Source organism: Lithobates pipiens, unplaced genomic scaffold (genome assembly GCF_037356315.1).
Source record: "Lithobates pipiens isolate NorthernLeopardFrog02 unplaced genomic scaffold, aLitPip1_a1.2 Scaffold_3, whole genome shotgun sequence".
NCBI lineage: Eukaryota > Metazoa > Chordata > Amphibia > Anura > Ranidae > Lithobates > Lithobates pipiens.
Genome location: NW_027507790.1, coordinates 121,645,631 through 121,667,001, shown reverse-complemented (window position 1 = coordinate 121,667,001; position 21,371 = coordinate 121,645,631). Strand labels below are relative to the sequence as shown.

The following is a 21,371-nucleotide window of genomic DNA, read 5'->3' as shown; positions in this document are numbered from 1 at the left end:
TGAAAGAAAAATGTATAATGTATATCCTGTAAAACACCCTCTAAGGAATTCATGTAATTGGCGCAATGTGCAAGGGGCAGAACCAGTGACATCACTATGATATAAACTAGAAGATTGTTTTCCCAAAGCACGGCCGCACAAACATAACCCTTAAGGGACCAGTATATGCAATTTTCTCTGTAGTGCACCAGCTTTGTGCATGACATATTGTGCGTTTTTAATATTTAATAAAATTAAGATAATAGTTGATGTGGAAAAGTATTATGATGGCTTTCATTTTCTGTTTGGGCACCTATTTAGGACCACAAAAAAAGTGTATGGTATATACTGTATATAGTCAAAGAAAAAAAAAAAGTCATAACATTGCATGGAGAGGTGGAGAAGTGCATGGTCCCACCAGATGAATTAAAAACCTGAAAGAAGACCGGGAGTTAACAAGCCCCTTTTTAAAGGGGAGGGCTCAAGTTTCATAGTTTCATAGTTAGTAAGGTTGAATAAAGACACCAGTCCATCCAGTTCAACCTGAGTGTCTACAATTGTCCCTGTACATTGCACACTAACATCGGTCCCTACCCTCAAAGAGCCCACAATCCAAGGTCCCCATTCATATACTAGGGCCAATTTTGGACAGAAGCCAATTAGCCTACCTGCATGTCTTTGGATTGTGGGAGGAAACCGAAGTACCCGGAGGAAACCCACGCAGGCACAGGGAGAACATGCAAACTACAGGCAGGTAGTGTCGTGGTTGGGATTTGAACCAGCGACCCTTCTTACTGCTAGCTGAGAGTGCTAACCACTGCACCACTGTGCCACCCAGTTAATCACAATTATGTTTCAAAAAGAAAATGAAGGTGAGCACGTAGTGTGGAGCATGGGGGACTGAAGGGCGATCACATATTTTATGAATGGTGTGGAGCACAAGGCAACATAAAGAAGACCACGTATATAGTGGGACTTTTAAATCACTGACCCATGTGGCGACATTACATGTGTTAAATTTAGAAAATGTTTATTAGCACATGAATTTTTTTTTTTTTTACTATTCGACATGAAGTAGAGATTTTCCAGCATGTGAAATATTTATTGACTAATGTCAATATTAGGATTTGTATACTAGAGTTTTTTGGGGGCAGAGCTACACTATATGATTTTATTTTTATGATTGGAGGTGTGTGGAACATTGTAGTGTAAGCCAATGTTTCTCAACTCCAATCCTCAAGTACCCCCAACAGGTCATGTTTTCAGGCTTTCCCTCAGATGAGGGTGGTAATTACTAAGGCAGTGGAACGCATCAAATCACCTGTAGAAAATAATGGAAAGCATGAAAACATGGCCTGTTTGTGGTACTTGAGGACTGGAGTTGAGAAACAGTGGTGTAAGCAGCAGCATAGGAATAGAAGTAAGCACTTTGGATTATTATTGATTGTATAGCAAAAACATTTTGCGCAAATATGTAGACATTGTAATGAACATTTTCAAAATGCTGGATGAACTACGTAGTCAAACAGTACATTTAATTTTCATCTTTTTGCTTTTGTCTGGCCATCTGTCATCTGTGATGTCACAACAAATTCCAAGGGAGCACACCTTGAAATCTGGATGAAGCTTGATACTGGCTTATCAAGCCACATATTTAAAGCCTCATACACACCATCAGATTTTCTGCTGATTTTTTCTTTCAGGTTTACCAAAACCATATAATATGAGGTCAAACCTTAGGAGTTTCAATTTGTATGAAAACTCCTAAGGTTTGACCTCATATTATATGGTTTTGGTAAATCTGAAGGAAAAAATCAGCAGAAAATCTGATAGAGCGTATGGGGCTTTAGGCTGCTTTCACATAGAAAGAGCTAGCTGTTAGCACTAAAGCTCTGCACATTGTTGTGGCGCTTTAGTGCTGTTTAAGCTGCCCTTTTGCGATGCTTTTCGGCCGCTAGCGGGACACTTTTTACCCCAAAAAAAAGGATAAAGTATAGTTTTGTGGCGCTTTTAAAGGCACTTTGAAAGCATTACCCATTTATTCCTATGGGCAGGGCGTTTTTTGGGTGCTAAATACAGCGCTCCCAACCCACTCCAAAGATGCTGCTTGCAGGATTTTTCAGAACGTCCTGCAAACGCATCGCCACAGTGTGAAAAGGACCACTGAAATGAATGGGAGGTGGTTTTCAGGCACTAAGCAGAGGCTATTTCTAGCGCTAAAGCACCTCAAAACCACCCCAGTGTGAAGTTGGTCTTACTGGCAACAATGTACCCAAGTAAAATTATGTCTTTTTTTCCCCCACAAACAGAGCTTTCCTTTGGTGGAATGTGATCATGCTTTTTATTTTTTTGCGCTATAAACAAAAAAAATAAAAAGGCGGCAATTAAAAAAAAAATAAAAAATTTACTTTCTGCTATAAAACATATGCAAAAAAAAATCAAATTTCTTCATGAATTTAAGCCAATATATTTTCTGCTAAATTTCTGGGGAAAAAAAAATAAAATAATCGGCACAAACATAAAAGCGCCTACAATCTATGGTATATTTACACTGTTTTTTTTTTATATCAATAATGGCGGTGATTAGTGACTTATAGCGGGACTGCAATATTACAGCGGACAGACACCGACACTTTGCGGGAACCAGTAACATGAATACAGCGATCAGTGCAGTCACTGTACTAATGACACTGGCTGAGAATGAATTAAACATCTAGGGCAATCAAAAAGTTAACTGTGTGCCTAGCCAGTGTTTTTGTGTACTGTGTTAGGTGCTTTTTCTAAGGGAAGTGATGCATTTTATTCCCTGCCTTGCAGGAACACAAAATCCATCAGTCCCCATCGTCAGAACAGAACTCTACCTTGTTTACAGATCTCCATTCTGTGGCGCTGCACCCCAACCGCCAATCGGCTTCTGCTTTGAGTAATCACAGCAGAAGTGGCGTGTGCGCTCCCCTTAGGCAAAAGTGCAGAATCACATATATAAAATATGCATGTGATTCTGCGCAGGAAGGTTTTTTAAGTGGTTCAAGTCCCCCCAAACCATGTGTACGCATCTTCCCAACTGCTTGATGCAGCACAGTTCTAAACCGGTGTACGCTCTGGTATTGATTTAATAAAGGCAAAGAGGCTTTCCACTTCACAGGGCAATTTGCAAGGGCATTTTCCCCTAGTTTAATGAATGTAGAGAAGCTGTGCTGACTTTCCATCACCTGCAAGCAAAAATATATATTTTGCATGTGAATTTTCATCACACTTACTAAACTAATGGAGAATTTGCATACAAAGTGAAAGTCTTTGCTTTTAGTAAATTAACCCCTCTGTGTCAGATGGTGGTGGCGCTTAGACAGGGTTCATGACAAGGGTGGGCGAGGGCAGTTGACTTTAAAAAGATTCTACCACTTTGTCCCTAAAGTTACAGTCTCTTTAATGTAGAAGTACTACAAGCTTAAGCTCTTGGCGCTGAGCACATGCAAATATGTGGCCTCTCTGCATGCAATAGCGCCGACAGTGCTGTGCTGAGAGTGCGCGTCCTGCACCGTGACCAGCGGCTCATGGCAAGTTCCTGATCCTCGTTTGCGATCATAACTTTTCCATTCATGTGACAGCCAATTACGGTAACACATGGAAATAAGCCCCACCCTCTGGCATAGCCACCTAAAGGGTCGGCGACACTTGGTGTCAAGGGGTATATAGGAACTACAGTCTTGTAGTTCTGCCCTTCAAGGACTAGTTGCCATTTTTGCCTGTGGTTTTCTTATTGCTGGTCTTTACCATTACTGACTTACCATGTCTTGTTCTGCAATGTGGGTGGAAGCAGCCATCTTTGTAAAGGCAGGGTTTTACTTCCTTATGCCAAAGTTTTCAGGAAGAACACCAGTTAGAAGCACAGTAGTGACATCACCAAATCTCACATTTGGCTTGGCTTAGAGAGGTATCTGAGCCTAGTTGCAGTATATACTGCACATATAATGCAGTTGTACCCCTAAATATTCCTTTATGACTGTGCTACAGTCTAACACTCAAATTTCAGAGCAAAAATACAGTTTTAAAGATTTAACTCTAACATTACATTGTCTTTCTGTACACAGGATATGGACAGCTAACAATTTGTCTGAGCCTACCTTAATAACAATGGTCACTAAAACAGTTGACTACTACTTAGCCACTAGCAGTTGCTGAGATAAACATTGGTCAGGTGTATGTAATGCACAGCACAAATTGCAGAATACAGTGGTCAGAGGTATGTAGTATACAAAATAATGTAGGAGAGCAGAGGTATAACATAATGGCACATGCGCTGGTCACTAAAATATAACAATGCTTTTTTAATTACGATAAGTACGATGGAGGATGTCCTGCCACTGTTTGACAGTTGGAGGGAAAAAAAATGGTATAATCCTTACTTTTAGTGGAAGCTATCCCCCAGCATGTGTCAGTGTTTTGAAAAAAAAAAATAAAAAAAAAAAAAAAAAAAAAAAAAAATCGCTCCAGCATTGGTGGAATAGGAATCGACAACCTGTCTAGCCATGGTGCCAGTGATCCCTTTCATTAGTGCCAGTGAGGGCTCAGTCACTGGTATACAGTAGATTACTTAACCTCTTGTTAATAAGTGTGCTCAATTTCTCCAGCCCTGCTGATGAGGAGGGAGCCCCTGGAATACTCAGAGGAGTAAGGATAGTTAGAGTGGGTAAGTAAGCCAGCTCACCCATATTTACCTTGCTCAAATCACAGAATTAACTGAATTAAAATCCAATATTTTATTTATTAATTTAAGCATATTAACCAATAAACATCCCAAGCATTACAGATGTGGGTTGCAATACACACTGTAAAAGTTTTTCAATGGATAAATAAAAGTGTGTATTTTACACCATTTTGAAGTTACAGATCATCTTTGGATATACAACCTGAAATACTTTGTCCCAAACTACCAACGCCCCCAAATCCTAAAAAAAAAAATGTTGTTCCTTTCTGGGTGCCGTTTAGATTCTCTCTGGCTCCCTGTTGTCTACAAGGCACTAAATTAAGGCACTTCTTCCCCTCAATTTCTAAGGGCTAGTGCTTTTATTTATCCAAAAGTTCAGCGCTGCCTGCTCTGGCAAGATCACGCTGCCTGATAGTGCTTGCTAAGAGTTCCTGTTAGGTGGTAGGACAAGGTTTCTAGCACCCAGCTATCATCAATGGGTCACCAGGATCGTCGTCAAATACCAGGATAGTCCTGTGGGATTTGGGACAGTTGGGAGACATGGCATCCCCAGAGTAAGAGATTTACAAGACGACATACAGACTTAAGAATCTGCTCATAGTATCTAATGTACAATGCGAGCAGTGTCAAGCATCAGCCCAGAGTGTGCGACGTGCGACAGGATAGCATACAGAGTGAAGGATCAGCCCACAATATGAGATGTATATGACATTGTACAGAGTTAAGAGATCAGCTCACAGTATGAGATGTATAGGATGGCACAGTATGTAATATAAAAGAACAACAAGAAAGGCAAAGCCTTTAATTGTACTTATTGGCTGTAGGCTGGCTTGCCCTGCCTTGTTACCCACTTGTCTGTTGTGTAGGGTCCACTACTGTAGTTTACTGAGACTGCTAGAGGGCTTTCACTCCTGCTGGCTGCAGAGCACCTCACTTGAAGTAAGCAGCCCAAGCACATAACACTTCCTTGCTATATACATAGACTATTGCTTGGAGTACTGGCCCCTCTACCATTCACTAGGTCTCCCAATGGGGGCTGGCTTCCACAGCTCTGGTTTCCAGGTCTGTACCAGTCTGACCTCCTTGCAGGCTGTACTGCCCAGCTTGTGCAGAAAAGGCCATGCACAGAGTTTTCTGCAAGCACAGCCTGAAATGAACAGACTGGGAGATGAAGCTTTGGAAGCCAGCAGCTGCTGGGAGACCTAGTGGATATACGGAGGAGGGTACAAAGTAGGTGGCCCCAGTGAGTTTCTCAGCAAGGGGCAGGGGGTTTGGTCCTCCTAGCATACATTTTAGGTGATAGAGATGCTTCAGGGGAAGCCGTTGATGCTGGCTTTGGAGGAGGCTGACAATATAAGAAAATAAGGCAAGTGTACATGCATGGAGAACCTGCACCCAAATGCCCTCATCCCTGTTCATTTTAATGCTTACCTTTTACAGCTGTGAGGTGCTGGAACTTGGCAGCAGTACTAGACCCCTGGGACACTGGAATTTTGGTGAAATCCTGAGACAATCCCACAGAATCTGGAATGGTTGAGAGTAATTGGATGATTGGTGACTGACTGTTGCTTGGTGGAACCCTGGTATTACATACCATTACAGTGCCTTGCAAAAGTATTCATCCCCTTGGCTTTTTACCTATTTTGTTACATTAAAAAATCATTGCATGCAAAGGCTATAATCTGAATTATATGATGGATCAGAACACAATAGTCTAAGTTGGTGAAGTAAAATTAGAAAAATATATACATAAAACTATTTTTCAGAAAAACTGATAATTGGCATGTGCATATGTATTCACCTCCTATGTTATGAAGCCCATAAGCTCTGGTGCAACCAATTAACTTCAGAAGTCACATAATTCGTAAAACAATGTCCACCTGTGTGCAATCTAAGTGTCACGTGATCTGTCATTACATATACACACCTTTTTGAAAAGGCCCCAACACCTAAGCAAGAGGCACCACTAAACAAACACTGCCATGAAGACCAAGGAACGCTCCAAGCAAGTAAGGGATAATGTTGAGAAGTACATGTCAGGGTTAGGTTACAAAAAATGAATAAATAAATAGCCAAATCTTTGATGATCCCTAGGAGCACCATCAAATCAATCATAACCAAATGAAAAGAACATGGCACAATAGCAAACCTGCCAAGAGACGGCCGCACACCAAAACTCACGGCCCGGGCAATGAGGGCATTAATCAGAGAGGCAGCACAGAGATCTAAGGTAACCCTGGAGGAGCTACAGAGTTCCACAGCAGAGACTGGAGTATCTGTACATAGGACGTCAATAAGCCGTACGCTCCATAGAGTTGGGCTTTATGGCAGAGTGGCCAGAAGAAAGCCATTACTTTCAGCAAAAAAACAAAATGACAAGTTTTGAGTTTGCAAAAAGGCATGTGGGAGACTCCCAAAATGTATGGAGGAAGGTGCTCTGGTCTGATGAGAATAACATTGAACTTTTTGGCCAAATAAAATGCTATGTCTGACGCAAACCCAACACATCAAATTACCCAAAGAACACCATCCCCACAGTGAAACATGGTGGTGACAGCATCATGCTGAAGGGATGTTTTTCAGCAGTCAGGACTGGGAAACTGGTCAGAGTTGAGGGAAAGATGGATGGTGCCAAATACAGGAATATTCTTGAGCAAAACCTGTACCACTCTGGGGTCATTGTCCTGCTGGAAGGTGAACCTCTGTCCTAGCCTCACACACAAACACACTGCTAAAGGAACACTTACGTAGTTCAAGGGGAAACATGTAAATGTGTTGGAATGGCCTACTCAAAGGCCAGGCCTCAATCCAATAGAAAATGTGTGGTCAGACTTAAAGATTGTTTTATGATTGTGAACAGCAATCAACTTGAAGAAGCTGGAGCAGTTTTACAAGGAGGAATGGGCAAAAATCCCAGTGGTAAGATGAAGACTCAGACGTATCCAAAGAGACTTGGAGCTGTGATAGCTGCAAAAGGTGGCTCTACAAAATATTGACTTTAGGGGGGTGAATAGTTATGCACATTGACTTTTTCTGTTATTTTTCCTATTTTTTTATTGAGAAGCAAACAAAAACATCTTCAAAGTTGTGGGCATGTTCTGTAAATTAAATTCTGCAAATCTTCAAATAATCCACGTTAATTCCAGGTTGTGAGGCCACAAAACTCAAAAAATGCTAAGGGGGTAAATACTTTTGTCAGGCACTGTACAATGATCATTCACTGCAATTTTCTAACACTAAGGTAGAAATCAAGATGGGGATCATTTTATGGCTTCTTTTTAAATACACCAAGATAACTAGAGGATAATTATACAAACAGAGGAGACTCTAACCTCTCCTAACAAACGAATCTGCATTTTAGGATGTTTTAGACCTTGATCTAGTATCAAACTATAAGACATCAGCAGAACATTTAGCTGTTGCTGGTTTTAAAGTAAGTGGGCCCATCCTATCACGATAAACAATGCTTCAACACGTCTATAGCACAGATCCAGAACAAGCATGTAACCATTGAAAGTCAAAAAGAAAGGTTAGAATTTCTCATTTGTTTATGTGTCCCAAATTATGCAAACCGCTTAAGAGCCAGGCAATAAGAATTATTTGGGATGTTGGGTCAGAAATGGCAGCTTAGAAGGTATTACAGTACAACGGCTAACATGTTTAGCTGACAAGCCTCCTGTAGTGAAGTCTTTGAAATAGTAGTACTTAGAGTTTCATAAACGTTCTGGTTAACTGGAACCACATCTACAGCTATCCTGACAAGTCTGAGGTTATCTACTGTAAAAGTACAACACAAAACATTTTGGCCTGCATTTCTTTATATGGTTTCCAAAGACAAAAAACTTTCCTTAATGCAATACGTAGTCAGACTCCAAATCTGTTAACCCCTTAAAGTGTACAACAAAAATGGGGGGCTCTAACCCTTCCCCCACTCTAAAATAAAAAAAGCTTTTGGTTTGACATACACTTCAAATTTAAGCCTATGAGGAGGCTTCATTTATTATAATGTTCTCCTGAAATTGCCATTATGCATTTTCAAAGGAAGAAAGCTCCTGTTGCATTAAGGATGCTGAGGTTTTGTTTCCTGGTTCAGGCCTATTCCAAATCCGCTCAGCCCACACAGAGGAAAATTTTAACATATACTGTAATTTGCATATATGTTTCTGGCAAGTAAAGGCATAGGGAGCAACTTAATCCCCAAGTTTCTCTTAATAGAAAAGCCATATTTCTTAAATTCTTATGGGGTTATGTTATAGGACAATTTTAGATGCAAACAACGCTTAGCTGAGCTGAATAGAGAAAGGGTCATGCAGAGCTGTGTAATGAAAGTGTTGTTTCTATAGCTTGAACAAAGGGTTTTATGTCCGAAGCATAGAAACTCTGTAAACATAAAGCTTCTTCTGACCAGTAGCACAATTTTATTCTAGGCCAAAACATTCCATTATAGATTGAGCCAGCCAAAAATGATTTACTGTAATTGCAGTTAAGTATACATCACTGCATATTTTGCCTGTGGTCAATTATTACAGTATATGAATTCACAACTACAAACCAAAGCCTTAATATTATACTCTGCACAGTTCAGTATATTGGTAATCGGTGGCATAGATACATATTGCCAGGTTGCAGTACAAATTATAGAGCACACATGCTTACTCCCACCTCATTGCCCCAGACTACTGTTCAACGAATATTCTCCACAGCTGTTCTAAGCGCTTCAATGCTTCCCCGAATAGTCACTGTAATTTGCCACATGACCAAAATGCATAAGGGGCAGGATCACTGAACTGTGCGACATTTTTTTTTAATGCAGTGTTACCATTGCTGGGCTGCAAAGTGGGACAGGACATTGAGAGCTGGATACATTCCTGTTCCTAAATCACTAATCTTGTTGTGCTTAGTGCAGATTTCACTGCATTTTTGGTCTACTCAATATAGCAAATATTAAAATAAATATCACATAAAAAAAATCTGTTGCAAGATGCATGAAAAACAGTCTTATTGGAAGCCTGCCGTATTTTGGTGGCCGGATCATAAATCAATGTTTATGCCAGTTATCCTCAGGGACAGTGGTATTAGCTGCATTCTGCCATCAAAAAAACCTGTTTAGTGGCTCAACTAAGCGTATTAGCTTATTTTGTCCTCCTACAATCAATGGATAGAGAAGCTGTGGATGGCTCCTGTCCACCTCAACGCTATTCTATAGAGCACAATCTCAATAAGCATAACAACCTTAATGCAACCTAGGTCCCTCCTTTATGCCTTGTAGAGATGTGCCCATAGACAGCATACTTTGGCAGCTGCAACTTCTCCAAATACCTCCTTCCTATACCCCAGCTTTCCCAGATAGTGTGACCTCACAGATGTCTTTAAATATCTAATTGGAGGGATAAGGTTTTGGGGATTTTAGAGGTACACATTTACAACAGGTTATTTAGAAAAAATATAGCATTTATTAAGAAAGAAAAACCAAAGATGAATATTTGATATTACAGTACATTAACAGGTGCAAACTGATTCAATCACTACATGTTTCGCCATGGTTATTGGTTTTTAAGAACAATTAAACCTAGGTTTGTTATTACTCTCCCTTTCAGTTGGACCATATAAGCGGTTGTGCATTTAACGATACAGCCCCCTCTATGGTTATACCTGATGATCCGCTTCTTTATACCGACTCTGGAGCGTCAATAGCTTTTGAATATACAGGAAATTTTAATTTATATGATCATATTGGAATTTTGGTGCCATGCACTTTGCCAATTCATGAATGTCTAAAGTTGTATATGTTTGTTGAATACCTGTTATGTATTTGGACTGTTTATTATGTTATTTTTTTCTAAAAAACTCTTTCGACTTCTAGTGTATACTGCGCCCGATATCAAGAATTCTTCTGAAGAAGCCAATAACCAAGGTGAAATATGTAGAGATCAAATCAGTTTGCACTTGTAAATGTACTGCAATATCAAAAATTCATCTTTGGATGTTTTTACATATTTTTTCTAATAAATTTATATATATTTTTTCGAAATAACCTGCTGTAAATGCGCACCTCTAAAATACCAAAAACCTTATTCCTCGTATTATGTATTTATCTACTAGGGGATTCTTCTCACAGATGTCTGTTTCGGAAAGATAGAGGCCTATTGCATTACGGCCATCAGGTGGACCTGAGAACAAGGTTTTTTTTTTATCTTTACAGGATCTGGGAGTGCTTATGATCACCCTTCGCCATTACGCCCTATCCCTGACTACTTCCCTAAAATTTTCCAAACTAAAATTGAAAAATTTGCATGAAAGGCCCATCAAGCAAAGACGTATCTCCCAAATATAGAAATTGCTGGTTTCTTCACCTTTCCAGCCTCCCCCAAAACACCACTATAAGAAAAAATTGGGAACAAATTCTAGGGGGGAGAGAGCTGCCTTCACAACTGGGCAATTTGGTCTCAGGCCGCTAAGAGTTCAATCTGCACTTTATATAAAGAAGATCAATATAAGATACTTTTTCATTGGTTTTACAGTCCATCTATTTTTTTAGTAGATAACAAATGTTGGAGATGCTTTCACACAGAGATAGACCTTTAAAGTATAAAGAATCGTGATCAATATTCTTCTTCCCATTTTTATTTATTCTTCTCTCCTTATCTTTTTTCATTTCTGTTCTATACTTTTAAGGACACTTCTCAAAGGCCCACAATTTCATTCTTCTTTTCAAACTAAATAATAGAGTTTTCTACACAAACTCAGTATTTCTAAATAGACCATCAATGTAATGATCGGCTGATCACAAAACAATTTTGTTGGTTTTACTAGTAATATATTCTACCACTGAACTCAATTATACTTTGTTATATTTTAATATGATACTCCTGTACAAATGTTAGTATTGTACAATTGTTATATCGAAGATCCAATAAAAGCTTATTGTTTAAAAAAAATGTTGGCGATGCAAGAATGATCTTGGGACACTCCACTACATCTACTGGTTCTGGCAAGCTATCCATACCCTTATCTGTCAAGCCTTTGGCTCCTGAATCCCATTCCCATATACACTTTAAAACATACCTCTTGGGTTTTCCCCGTCCTAATTTCTCTAAAGTGTCTAAGAGGCTGCTGTCACACATTCTCACAGCAGAACGTTGCTTAGTAGTCCTTAAGTGGAAACATGAACCTCCCTCTTTGATGGAACTTTATGCTAGGATTCAAGATGTCCAAAAGGATGAAATATTTAATGGTGGTCTTAAATGACTCTCTTGAAAACAGGATTGGATGGTGCACTTGTGAATCTGAATGGGCTACAGAGAACATCGGATAACTCCTACCTTTTTTTCTTTCCTCTTTTGCATCCATTCTTAGATATGCTAAATGCTTAAAATAATCTTGCTTGCCTATTTAACATTTATGCGCTGTCTCACCATATTTCACCAAGTCACGAGTCCCTGTACACAAATATCTATTATCTATTAGGTGAAATGTTAATATATGATGTTGCCTGACTGTTATGACTCACAATGCGGAATATGCATTCTCATACTTTTCAGGAAGCGCTGTATAACTAGTTATTCACCCTTCATTTGCCATTTATTGTGGCCTATTTATCTGTTATGATAAATTCTTTAGAGAATAAAAAAAAAAAAAAAAAAAAAAAAAAAAAAACACACCTGACTGCCCAGATTTACACGATTGGGCAGCTTCCACAATTTTTTCTCTGGCAGTGCATTGTGTCTGGGTGATTGACTGCTACTATACTATAATCCAGTTGGAAGACATACACACTTGAGTAGGAAGTTTAAACTGAAACAATGACAATGCAAATCCATGTCAAGCAATCACAATGAATACATGCATCTAAAAACAAAGTGACCAGCTACAAAATTACTGGAAATATCAGAGGTATGGCTGTGTGTCATGGGTAAGCAGTTCTTAGATTGTTCTTGAATGCAAATAATGCTAGACTGCTAAAGCTAGACAAGTTTAAAGATAATTCTCTATTGGCTGCTGGGGTTATATTGTGCTGCTTTGCTGAATAAGCTTGATATATTATGCTGGCTGTACACAGCCAAAAAATAAATGCCCATCTAGGCAAATGGCATTTCTGGACATGTTGGTAAGTGCCTTTCAGCATAAAACCCAGTCATTCCTGCTTCCATAGAGAGAAGTGATCAGGCTTTTAGAATGCTTGTGCTGGATCTACGCATTAGCCACAATGGGGAAAACCTATGCTTTACAGTGGTGCCTTCATAAGACATTCTGGGTGGTATATCTTTGTTTCTGTAAGCCAACCTGTAGGCAGGAAACATATTACCACTTCCAGGTTCCTTGGATCTGCTATATAGTACCCTGGAACCCCCAAAACTGGGGATGTTCTGTGCTTCAGATAGGCTTTCCATCAACAATAGTAAGGCTGCGTCTATCAATAAAATGTGTGCAAATGAGAACTGGATGTACTAGTACTACTGACAAGGAATTTGCTGTAAAAAGTACCCATGGTTTTGGGGGTCCCAGGGGCTATATTTTTCTGGCCCCCACTCCCCCAAAAGTCTCAATATATTTGTTTATATTGCCTATATTTCCAGGTAAGTTTATACTATATAGTTTTATCAGTGTCTTATTCCAATAGACATTAGTCATCATCAAAACATGACTCTGGTCCCAAATTATAGTCTTAAAATGCTGTGCAAGGATCACCAACCTATGCTGTATCATTTTAATGACATAATATATGTGTATAAAGCTTCTGCCAGACTTGGAATTAGACTATATTAATTAATTCTGATACTCTTGCCTACTTTCCCAAACGACATTTTTCATTTTGAAGTTTTTAAGTAATTCAATATATAAACACAAAAAGCACAACAAAATGTAGAACAGTCTGTTTTATTACCTTATGTAATAAATTTTTTTTTATTATTTTTTATCATTTTTGTACAACATACATTAATTTGTGTATCAGATGTTAAGGGATGTGGATATGAAGAAAAAATTTGGTGACATCACAATATCTTACAACAATACACAAGAAGTCTGAATTTGATCAATCCCTTAGTGTATAACAAGGGTGGATAGCAAAGGCACACATAGGTTTATGAAAAAGTAAATAAATATAATGAAAACATGTTCAGCCATAAAACACATGGCTAGTTCTAAAAATACTGTAAGTATTTATATCAAAAACAAACTTTTTTTGGGGGGGGGGGGGGGGGCAGAGTAATAAGTGAGGAACCGATTACTACACATTGCTTCTGAATGGTTCTTATAGTCAACATTTGATTTACTAAAGTGTGAAAGTAGAGCAGTGAACCTGGGACCACTTTAAATATCCAGTCAGGTACAAGAAAGCTGAGAGCAGGTATTCTCCTAGGCATAATTTGAGTCTTACTGTGAACTCACTACCCTCCTCTCACTTAACACTTTAATAAGTCAGACGCAGAGACTGCAACAATCGGAGTAAACATTGCAAGGTAGTCAGTCTGGTTCATACTTTAACATCTCAAATCATATGACTTTCTTAAACATATGACTGATGCGTATTGGTGTAGAAAAAGACCATTGCTCTCTGTGTGGAAGCAGTGGTCTCTGAAGAGAGGTCCATTGCAGAGTCTGATCTATAGAAAGGAAATCAGCAGATTTCATGTTCCCTGATAATGGAGAGCTCAAGCTCGGATTCAATAGGGTATATGTGTCAGACTTGAACGGGTGCAAACAGGTGAGATCATGCCCTAAAGCCCCTATTCCAAGGAGATGGGAGTCGGTCCAGTTTGAACTGAGCAGTTTGAGATGTGTGCAGAAAAGGAGGTTGACCGCACTCCAGTCCTCAGACATATGCAAGCTTTATTGGATAAAATCCAGATAAAATGCCCACCACAAACTCAAGACATGAGACTGCCCATTCGTATTGTGATCTACATTTTATCTGGATTTTACCCCAAAAAAGCTTGCATTTATCTAAGGCAGTCAACCTCTTTTCTGCATGTACATGTCAGACTTCCACAGAGGGAGCACTGCTTCTAAAACAGAAAACAATGGTTCTGCTCGACAGCATCCTGGCAGGGAACAGACTTTCTACTCAGGCTGCAGGTGTGTTTTTTTTTTTAAAGAAAATAAACTATAAAGCTCACCATACACCCTACAATCTAACTGTACAATTCAAGAATCAACTTTAGATTTACTAAAACTATGCAGTATGAGAACCTACCTTATGCTTTCTAATCATTTTTTATTAAACCAGACAGGATCTTGCACTGTATAGTTCTTGGTAGACCTAAAGGAGATTGTACAGCCTGCCTGCAATATGCGAGGTGAGGTTAAGAAATCGCATACCTTTTGCTTTGATGGACTTAATAAAATGTGCATTTAACTGCACTAAAAATTTAAAGTGTGAACCGGCTCTAAGAAACCGATGAGAACGTATAGAAAATAGAATGCTGAAACCTTTACTTGCTGCCATACTACTGTAAGCAAATCCTAATACATTTCAGACCTAAGTTTTGATTGTTTTCAAAGACCCCTCAAAATTTAGTTCTACTTGCTTATTCAGCTTCATATATGTAGATATATGTTGCATTATTTTTTCAATATCCTACTTTTTACAAAAATTCAAGTAAACTTAGAACCCACAGATTTAAGAGTTTACTAGCAATAAGCAAAACTATGGTATTTTAACTGCACTGCAGTTAGTGTCATCCACTTTGCAGTAGATACAATCAGTAGGTCTGCTGCTGCAGTGGTCATGGACCCTCATGGCACATATGCATTCACATAAATGGAAGACACACCTGGAATGCAACATCGACTAGATTTGATGTGTCTGGCCTTTATGTTCAATATAGGGAGTACAGACAGGAAAGCACAGAAAATGCAAGTAGGTTGCTTGAAAGCTAGAACTTGGGTAGTTGTCAATTTTGTTTTTAAATTTTGTTTATTAGAAAATTTAAAACCACAGCATGAATGAAAACATTCATTGAATCTAAACAAATTACTATGTTATACAGAAAGTTTCCTAGCTGGAATATGACAATTTGCTATTATATTGTGTTGGATTTTGTTTTAAATTTATTAATTGTACAATTAGAACTGTACAGTTGGACTGAAAGCAATCCTATCATAGATTTTTAAACAACTATACTATGGTCACCTCATGCATTGTTGCGTTATGAGCTAAGCAGCATTAAGGCCACATTGAAAGGCAAACAGATGTAACACATGATTTTGATTTAATTGCATTTCAAATCAGAGAATGAGTGCGGTGATAGAAAATAGACACAGGGCAGCCACAACTAAAAACCACCTTGGGCACCATAAATCCTGTAAGGAATCACATGGTGCTTTATGGTTTGAAATGGTGCCCATTTACCTCGCCCCGAACAATGATTTAAGCTACAAATCAGTCACAATTAAAATTTAGTCTCTCTTGCCTACGCTCTTCTACAAAGCCACTAAGATTTTTAGGGGAGTACTTTTTTTAAAGAAATTCCCCAGCTCCATCAATACACAGTTGTGTTCATGCATACCTCCCACACTGCAGCCTGAACAATAAAAAGCTAGTGCTAGCCTGTCTATACCTACACGCTAACATCCCAGAGACTTGATTAGGACATTGCTCCTGCTATGGGGCAAGTCAAATTCAAGTCTATAGGACATTAACAAACAGTCCAAAGTGAAGAAAAGTCTCTCTATGACCACACAGCCATACCATCCCTGAGATGAGTTTAATTGGCACCCTCAGCACGGACTCTGACCAGGCCATGCCCTCAATGTGTTTTTGCTCCGCCCCTCTGAGCTTAGTCATCTCCATTACTAAGGTTTGAGGGGTGGAGCAAAATGCAATGGGGGTGTGGCCTGGTCAAAATCTAGGCTGAGGTTGCCATTTACACTCATCTCAGGGATGGTATGGATGTGCAGTCATAGGGAGACCTTTCTTCTCTTTGAGCCATTACAGGAGACAAGGCAAGCTCCCTCCAAAACCAGCACTCCCAGTGGTGGATGTTAAGAACTTGCACCCCTTCCAGAGGGCCTGAACAGCACACAATAATAAAATGACCCAAAATCTGCAAACAGGCAAATTCTTAACATTCGCCCTGCATACAGGAGGTCGCAATCATCGGAGGTGGTAAGTATAGACCTGTAGGAGAGGGGTGGGGCTTGCCATGTGTACTGAGAGAGCTAGATGGCGAGGCTGGGTGATTTTTTTTTTAACAAGTACTTTCACTCACACCCGTTTCTTAATATGCATTAACAAGTGCGATTTCAGATTTTCTCTGCAACTCAAACACCAACATAACAAGACAATCCTAGAACATGGTTTTATTTTATTCACTGGAGACTTTCATACATGCAACCCTTAAAATAGACCAAGAAAGAAATGGGTCAAAAAGTTTATCTGGGGTAAAGACAGACAGAATAGTTTAATTTCTCTGGGACACGTAGAGCAACAGAACAATTTTATATCCCTTTATGAAAGAATGATAGGCTTCCCTTGCAAAGCGACAACTTCAGTCATACAAAGTTTGACACATTTAATCGCCTGCCATAATGTAGCCGTTAAATATGGCTATTGTGGCCATACAGAGGAAGAGATGAAAATTGTTTGAATTTAATAGGTCAAATCCTTAACAAGCACAAAGAATACAAAATATGTGTAATAATGACAAACCAGAGAAAATGGAATGAAATGCAACCACCCTTGTTATACACATTATTCTAACCCATCTTGAGTTTGTAAAATCACTTCTATATGACAGGTCTTTAAATAACTAAATTTTAACCAATTAAATAAAATTGGACAAAAACTGGTATAAAATTCAACACAAGAGATCAAATTAAAAAAACAAAACAAAAAACAAGGTCTCTTAAGTATGTTGATACAGATGTTATAGTAGGTTTTGTAAAATATATCCTCTGAACAGAAACTAATCAAAAAAAAAAAAAAAAAGAAGAAAAAATGTGTAATGTCCTTCTGGTTTTCCCTATTCTAGCAGTATTTAATTACAGCAGGAGCCAGCCTGCTTTAAAACTATCTAACCTAATTTCAGACTGTACATACATACTGTGAGTGTGGTTTGGATAGTTTTTACGGAAGCCAGCCAATCAGATTCCGTATTACATCCAGTGTGCACACCAGACATGAAGACAGTACATTAGCTGATGCATAATATCACCATACTGAAATGATATGATTGAGTAAAGGGGTAATATCGGAAAAGGAAAATGCCACCCACAATAGTGGACATACTGATAGTATGATACAAGGGTGGACTAAGAACAAGGTTGGCACATCCAGAATGAATGATCAAATGTATTACATGGTGCAGTACTGTCTGAGGGATTATGGAGCTGTGTCTTACCGCTACATTCTTCTCCAGACTACTGTGGATTTATCTCCAAAATACCCAGCAGGCACTGCAAGCACTGGCCAGGAGCATGGGGGTATGGGTAAATAATTATTGGGTATCTGATAGGAAAAGGTTTAGGTACTACAGCTCACAAGTACACAAAACTCAAGGTGTAAGGCACAAATTTACATGTGGAAGAAAAGGTTATTCACAGATAGAGTTTTCCCATAAACAACCTGTAAGATCAGTCTATGCATGGTTTCAAAGCTGGCAGATTACTCAATTTTACACCATCGGTGGATCTCATTTGCTGACGTACATGCAACATGAAGTAGGATGGCACAGCACAAAATGGTGCCTTCACAGAAAATAATCACTACTGACGAGACGATGCTGACAGCAATGGCGTATACAAGAGTGCAAGATATAGCACAAGGAGGATTTTACAGTTCCTACATGAAGTCAAATTAAAAGTGAGATCCTTGTTTCCATATGAAATGAAAAATAAATGTCAAAGGCCCAGCCAGTGAATCCTTTCAATTAGAAAATAAATATTCCCCTTAATCCTATCGGATCTGGATGGTTTTGCAACATACTATTTGGAAGTCACATACCCTTCCTGGAGATGATAGCGTTAAAAGTATAAAAAACTAGTTGATAAGGCAGAACAGAAGATGAACATGAAGGAAGATTGAAATGCAATCCAAATTTTAGAATGCCAGCACAAAATATATCTTCTGCCAATTTATTGGAAAAAATAATAAAATAACTCAACTACTTTAGTTAGCAGTGTCATGTTAAATAAGAATCATAAGTTCATTGTCATTTATTTGTTTTTTCCTCCACAAAGCTGCTCATAAGGTGATTTGCAGGACAGTCATTTCCTTAGGAAAGACAAAATGAACAATAAATAATCAAAGTTACTATTGTTAACTGGTCACATGTTATTCAATATAAAGAGAAGTGTAGCAGAGATCAGGAGGAACTGTGCCCAGTTAGGCATCCATCTGCTAATCAAGCGACTGTAACACTGATGGGCATTTCACAGTATCTGCACATAGTAAACGTCTGCCATTTATTTAACTTTGCGTTAGCATTGTCTCTGAAGTCATGCGTCCCTTTCCTTTGTCTCGTTGTCCGTTACTCTTCTACCCTCCGTCTACCAGTCCTGGAGGAGTTTCAGGAGGTAACATTCAACTTTGTGCTTTTGGCTCATGAGATGTGATGTTCTGGGGTTAAGTCTTAACAAAGACAACTGTTTATAATTGTGTGCAAGTCCTGCAGTTGTAAATATAAACCATACATCACATAATTTTGTAAGAAAATATTCACTTTCCTTTCCAAAGAGTTTGAAGCTTAATGATAGCCTTCTTGGAAATTGAAGTTTATTGATGAAGTTGCAGTACACTGGCTCATAATGGCAAATTCTTTTTAGCTGGTATTGAACCCTTCTGATCTAATTATGTACATGCATCATTGGACCTAATAGAAGATGAACATGAAGGTTTAGGAGGTACATCTGGCTTTAAGGAGGGAGTACGTTTCACACCTGATCTGGGCAGAGAGTTATAAGCATTGATGCTAGGCTGCCTTGTAAGAGTCACTGTCTGCCCTTGAGCAGCATTGAAATGTATAGAGTCTACTCTTTGTGGAGTAGGGGGAGGATTGTCCCCTCTACCAAAGCTCTGATGTCTGGAGAGATGAGACGAATTTGATGAATTCGTATTGTTTCTTTTGAGAGTTGAAGATTGGTGAGTTCTTGTGAGCGAGTTTGTAGGATAGTTTCTCTTGTATTCCACACTGTATGCTGAAGAATGCATGTCTATTCGTTTGCCCATTCCATTCTGGGACATTGAGGAACTTGGAGGACCTAGTGAAGCCTCCCTTTGAGGTACCTTTGGTGGAATGGTATCTAGATTTTCCACCAAGTTGACACCGTGATTTGGACTTTTGCTAGCAAGGTGCTCTTTAATGGTTTTGTACTCTAGAGTGGAACTCTGATTTTCAATAGATATTTGTGCCACCTCTGTTATTTTTGGCTGGTCTACGTAGTCATGTTGATACCCTTGCTGAGTTATTGGAAGTACAACTACACTTGGAATGTGGCTGGGTGATGCACGAAGAGGCAAATCAGTTGGTATAACAGGTGATGGCATTGGTGGCATATCTTTTGTACAGGCATTGATAATATTTTGGTTTCTTTCCCAGTCTCTGCTACCTCGGCTGGGCTTTCTCTTTTGTTGCAAAGTTGGAGTGGACTCAGGAGTTGGTAGAGCTGCCAAGTCTAGGTGATGCTGTTCAGCTTTGATTAACATTTTTGCAGTTGTGCCTGGGGTGGCAAGTTTTCCATTATGCATTAAAGGTGTAAGGATGGCCTCCGGTTTAGGCTCCTTGCCCTGACCATCACCGAAGAGTCCACTTAACTTGGTAACACTTGCCATTGAACCTCTACGGGAGTGACTAAGGTCTTTGTCTTTCCTCTGCACCACATCCACATCTCTCCTGCGGCGGTCACAGATACAGTAAACAATAATTCCAGAGAAGACAGCACCCATGACAAAAGCAAGAATTACAGCAATGGCCAAAAGTGTGACTGGAACAAGCTGGTCGTGACCTTTGAGATAACTTTCACGAATCACCCCTGCAACAAATATGACAAAAAGTTAACCAAGTTAAAGTGTATAAATAACAAAAGCTATTGTCATTAGTGCTTAAAACAAATACCATACATTTTCTTATATAAAAAAAAAAAAAAAAAAAAATTACAAAAAAAGTTTTTAAGCATCTCATGTCTCCAAGCGGTCTCTATTCTGGCATCGGATAATGCTTTGGATTTGGTAAAAAATGTGTTAAACTTCAACTTTCAGGGAAGATTGTGAAGTTGCGGTTTCTGTTTACTTGGTAATCAAGAATGTCTACTGCAATTATACATATGTTCTCCCATCATCTTGACAGCATAAAAATTAATGTGTCACATTGTCATGTTTGATTAATTAAGTAAAAATAACATATACTATTCTAAGTGTCATAACTGTGGCCTGGGGAGAATTTAATGTACAAAGTCTAATACTGATGGCATTGTAATTAATGTAATAAATTGTATGTGGTGCACACACACAAAAAAAAAAAAGTCAGAGTATGTACATACTAAAGATCTGTATATGAATGCCATTTTAGATACTCTGATAATCAAATGTAGGTTATATAAAGAATAATACCCCACTACCCTACAGTTAATTATTATTCACCAAGGAGTTTAATGTCAACATAAGTGCACAAGGCTACATCCCTAATGTATTCTAAAAGCCATATGACTCCATGTTGGATTCTAACAGTCTTAAATAGAGGTAAAC

The 21,371-nt window shown here is 38.9% G+C and overlaps 1 protein-coding gene across 7 annotated transcripts in view; it reads right to left on the bottom strand.

Moving 5' to 3' along the window:
* Positions 1-21,371, bottom strand: part of SEMA6A (semaphorin 6A) — a 261,428-nt gene that overhangs the window by 19,803 nt on the left and 220,254 nt on the right. For 3 of the 7 annotated variants that reach the window (XM_077462226.1, XM_077462227.1, XM_077462228.1), the window contains one exon: positions 13,881-20,659. The exons of 3 other annotated variants lie outside the window; for them this stretch is intronic. In XM_077462226.1, the coding sequence (XP_077318352.1) occupies positions 19,479-20,659 (1,181 nt within the window). In that variant the 3' untranslated portion in view covers positions 13,881-19,478. Of the gene's footprint in view, positions 1-6,118; positions 6,212-13,880; positions 20,660-21,371 lie in introns of those variants that run through there. One more of the 7 variants, XM_077462229.1, reaches the window with a different exon arrangement.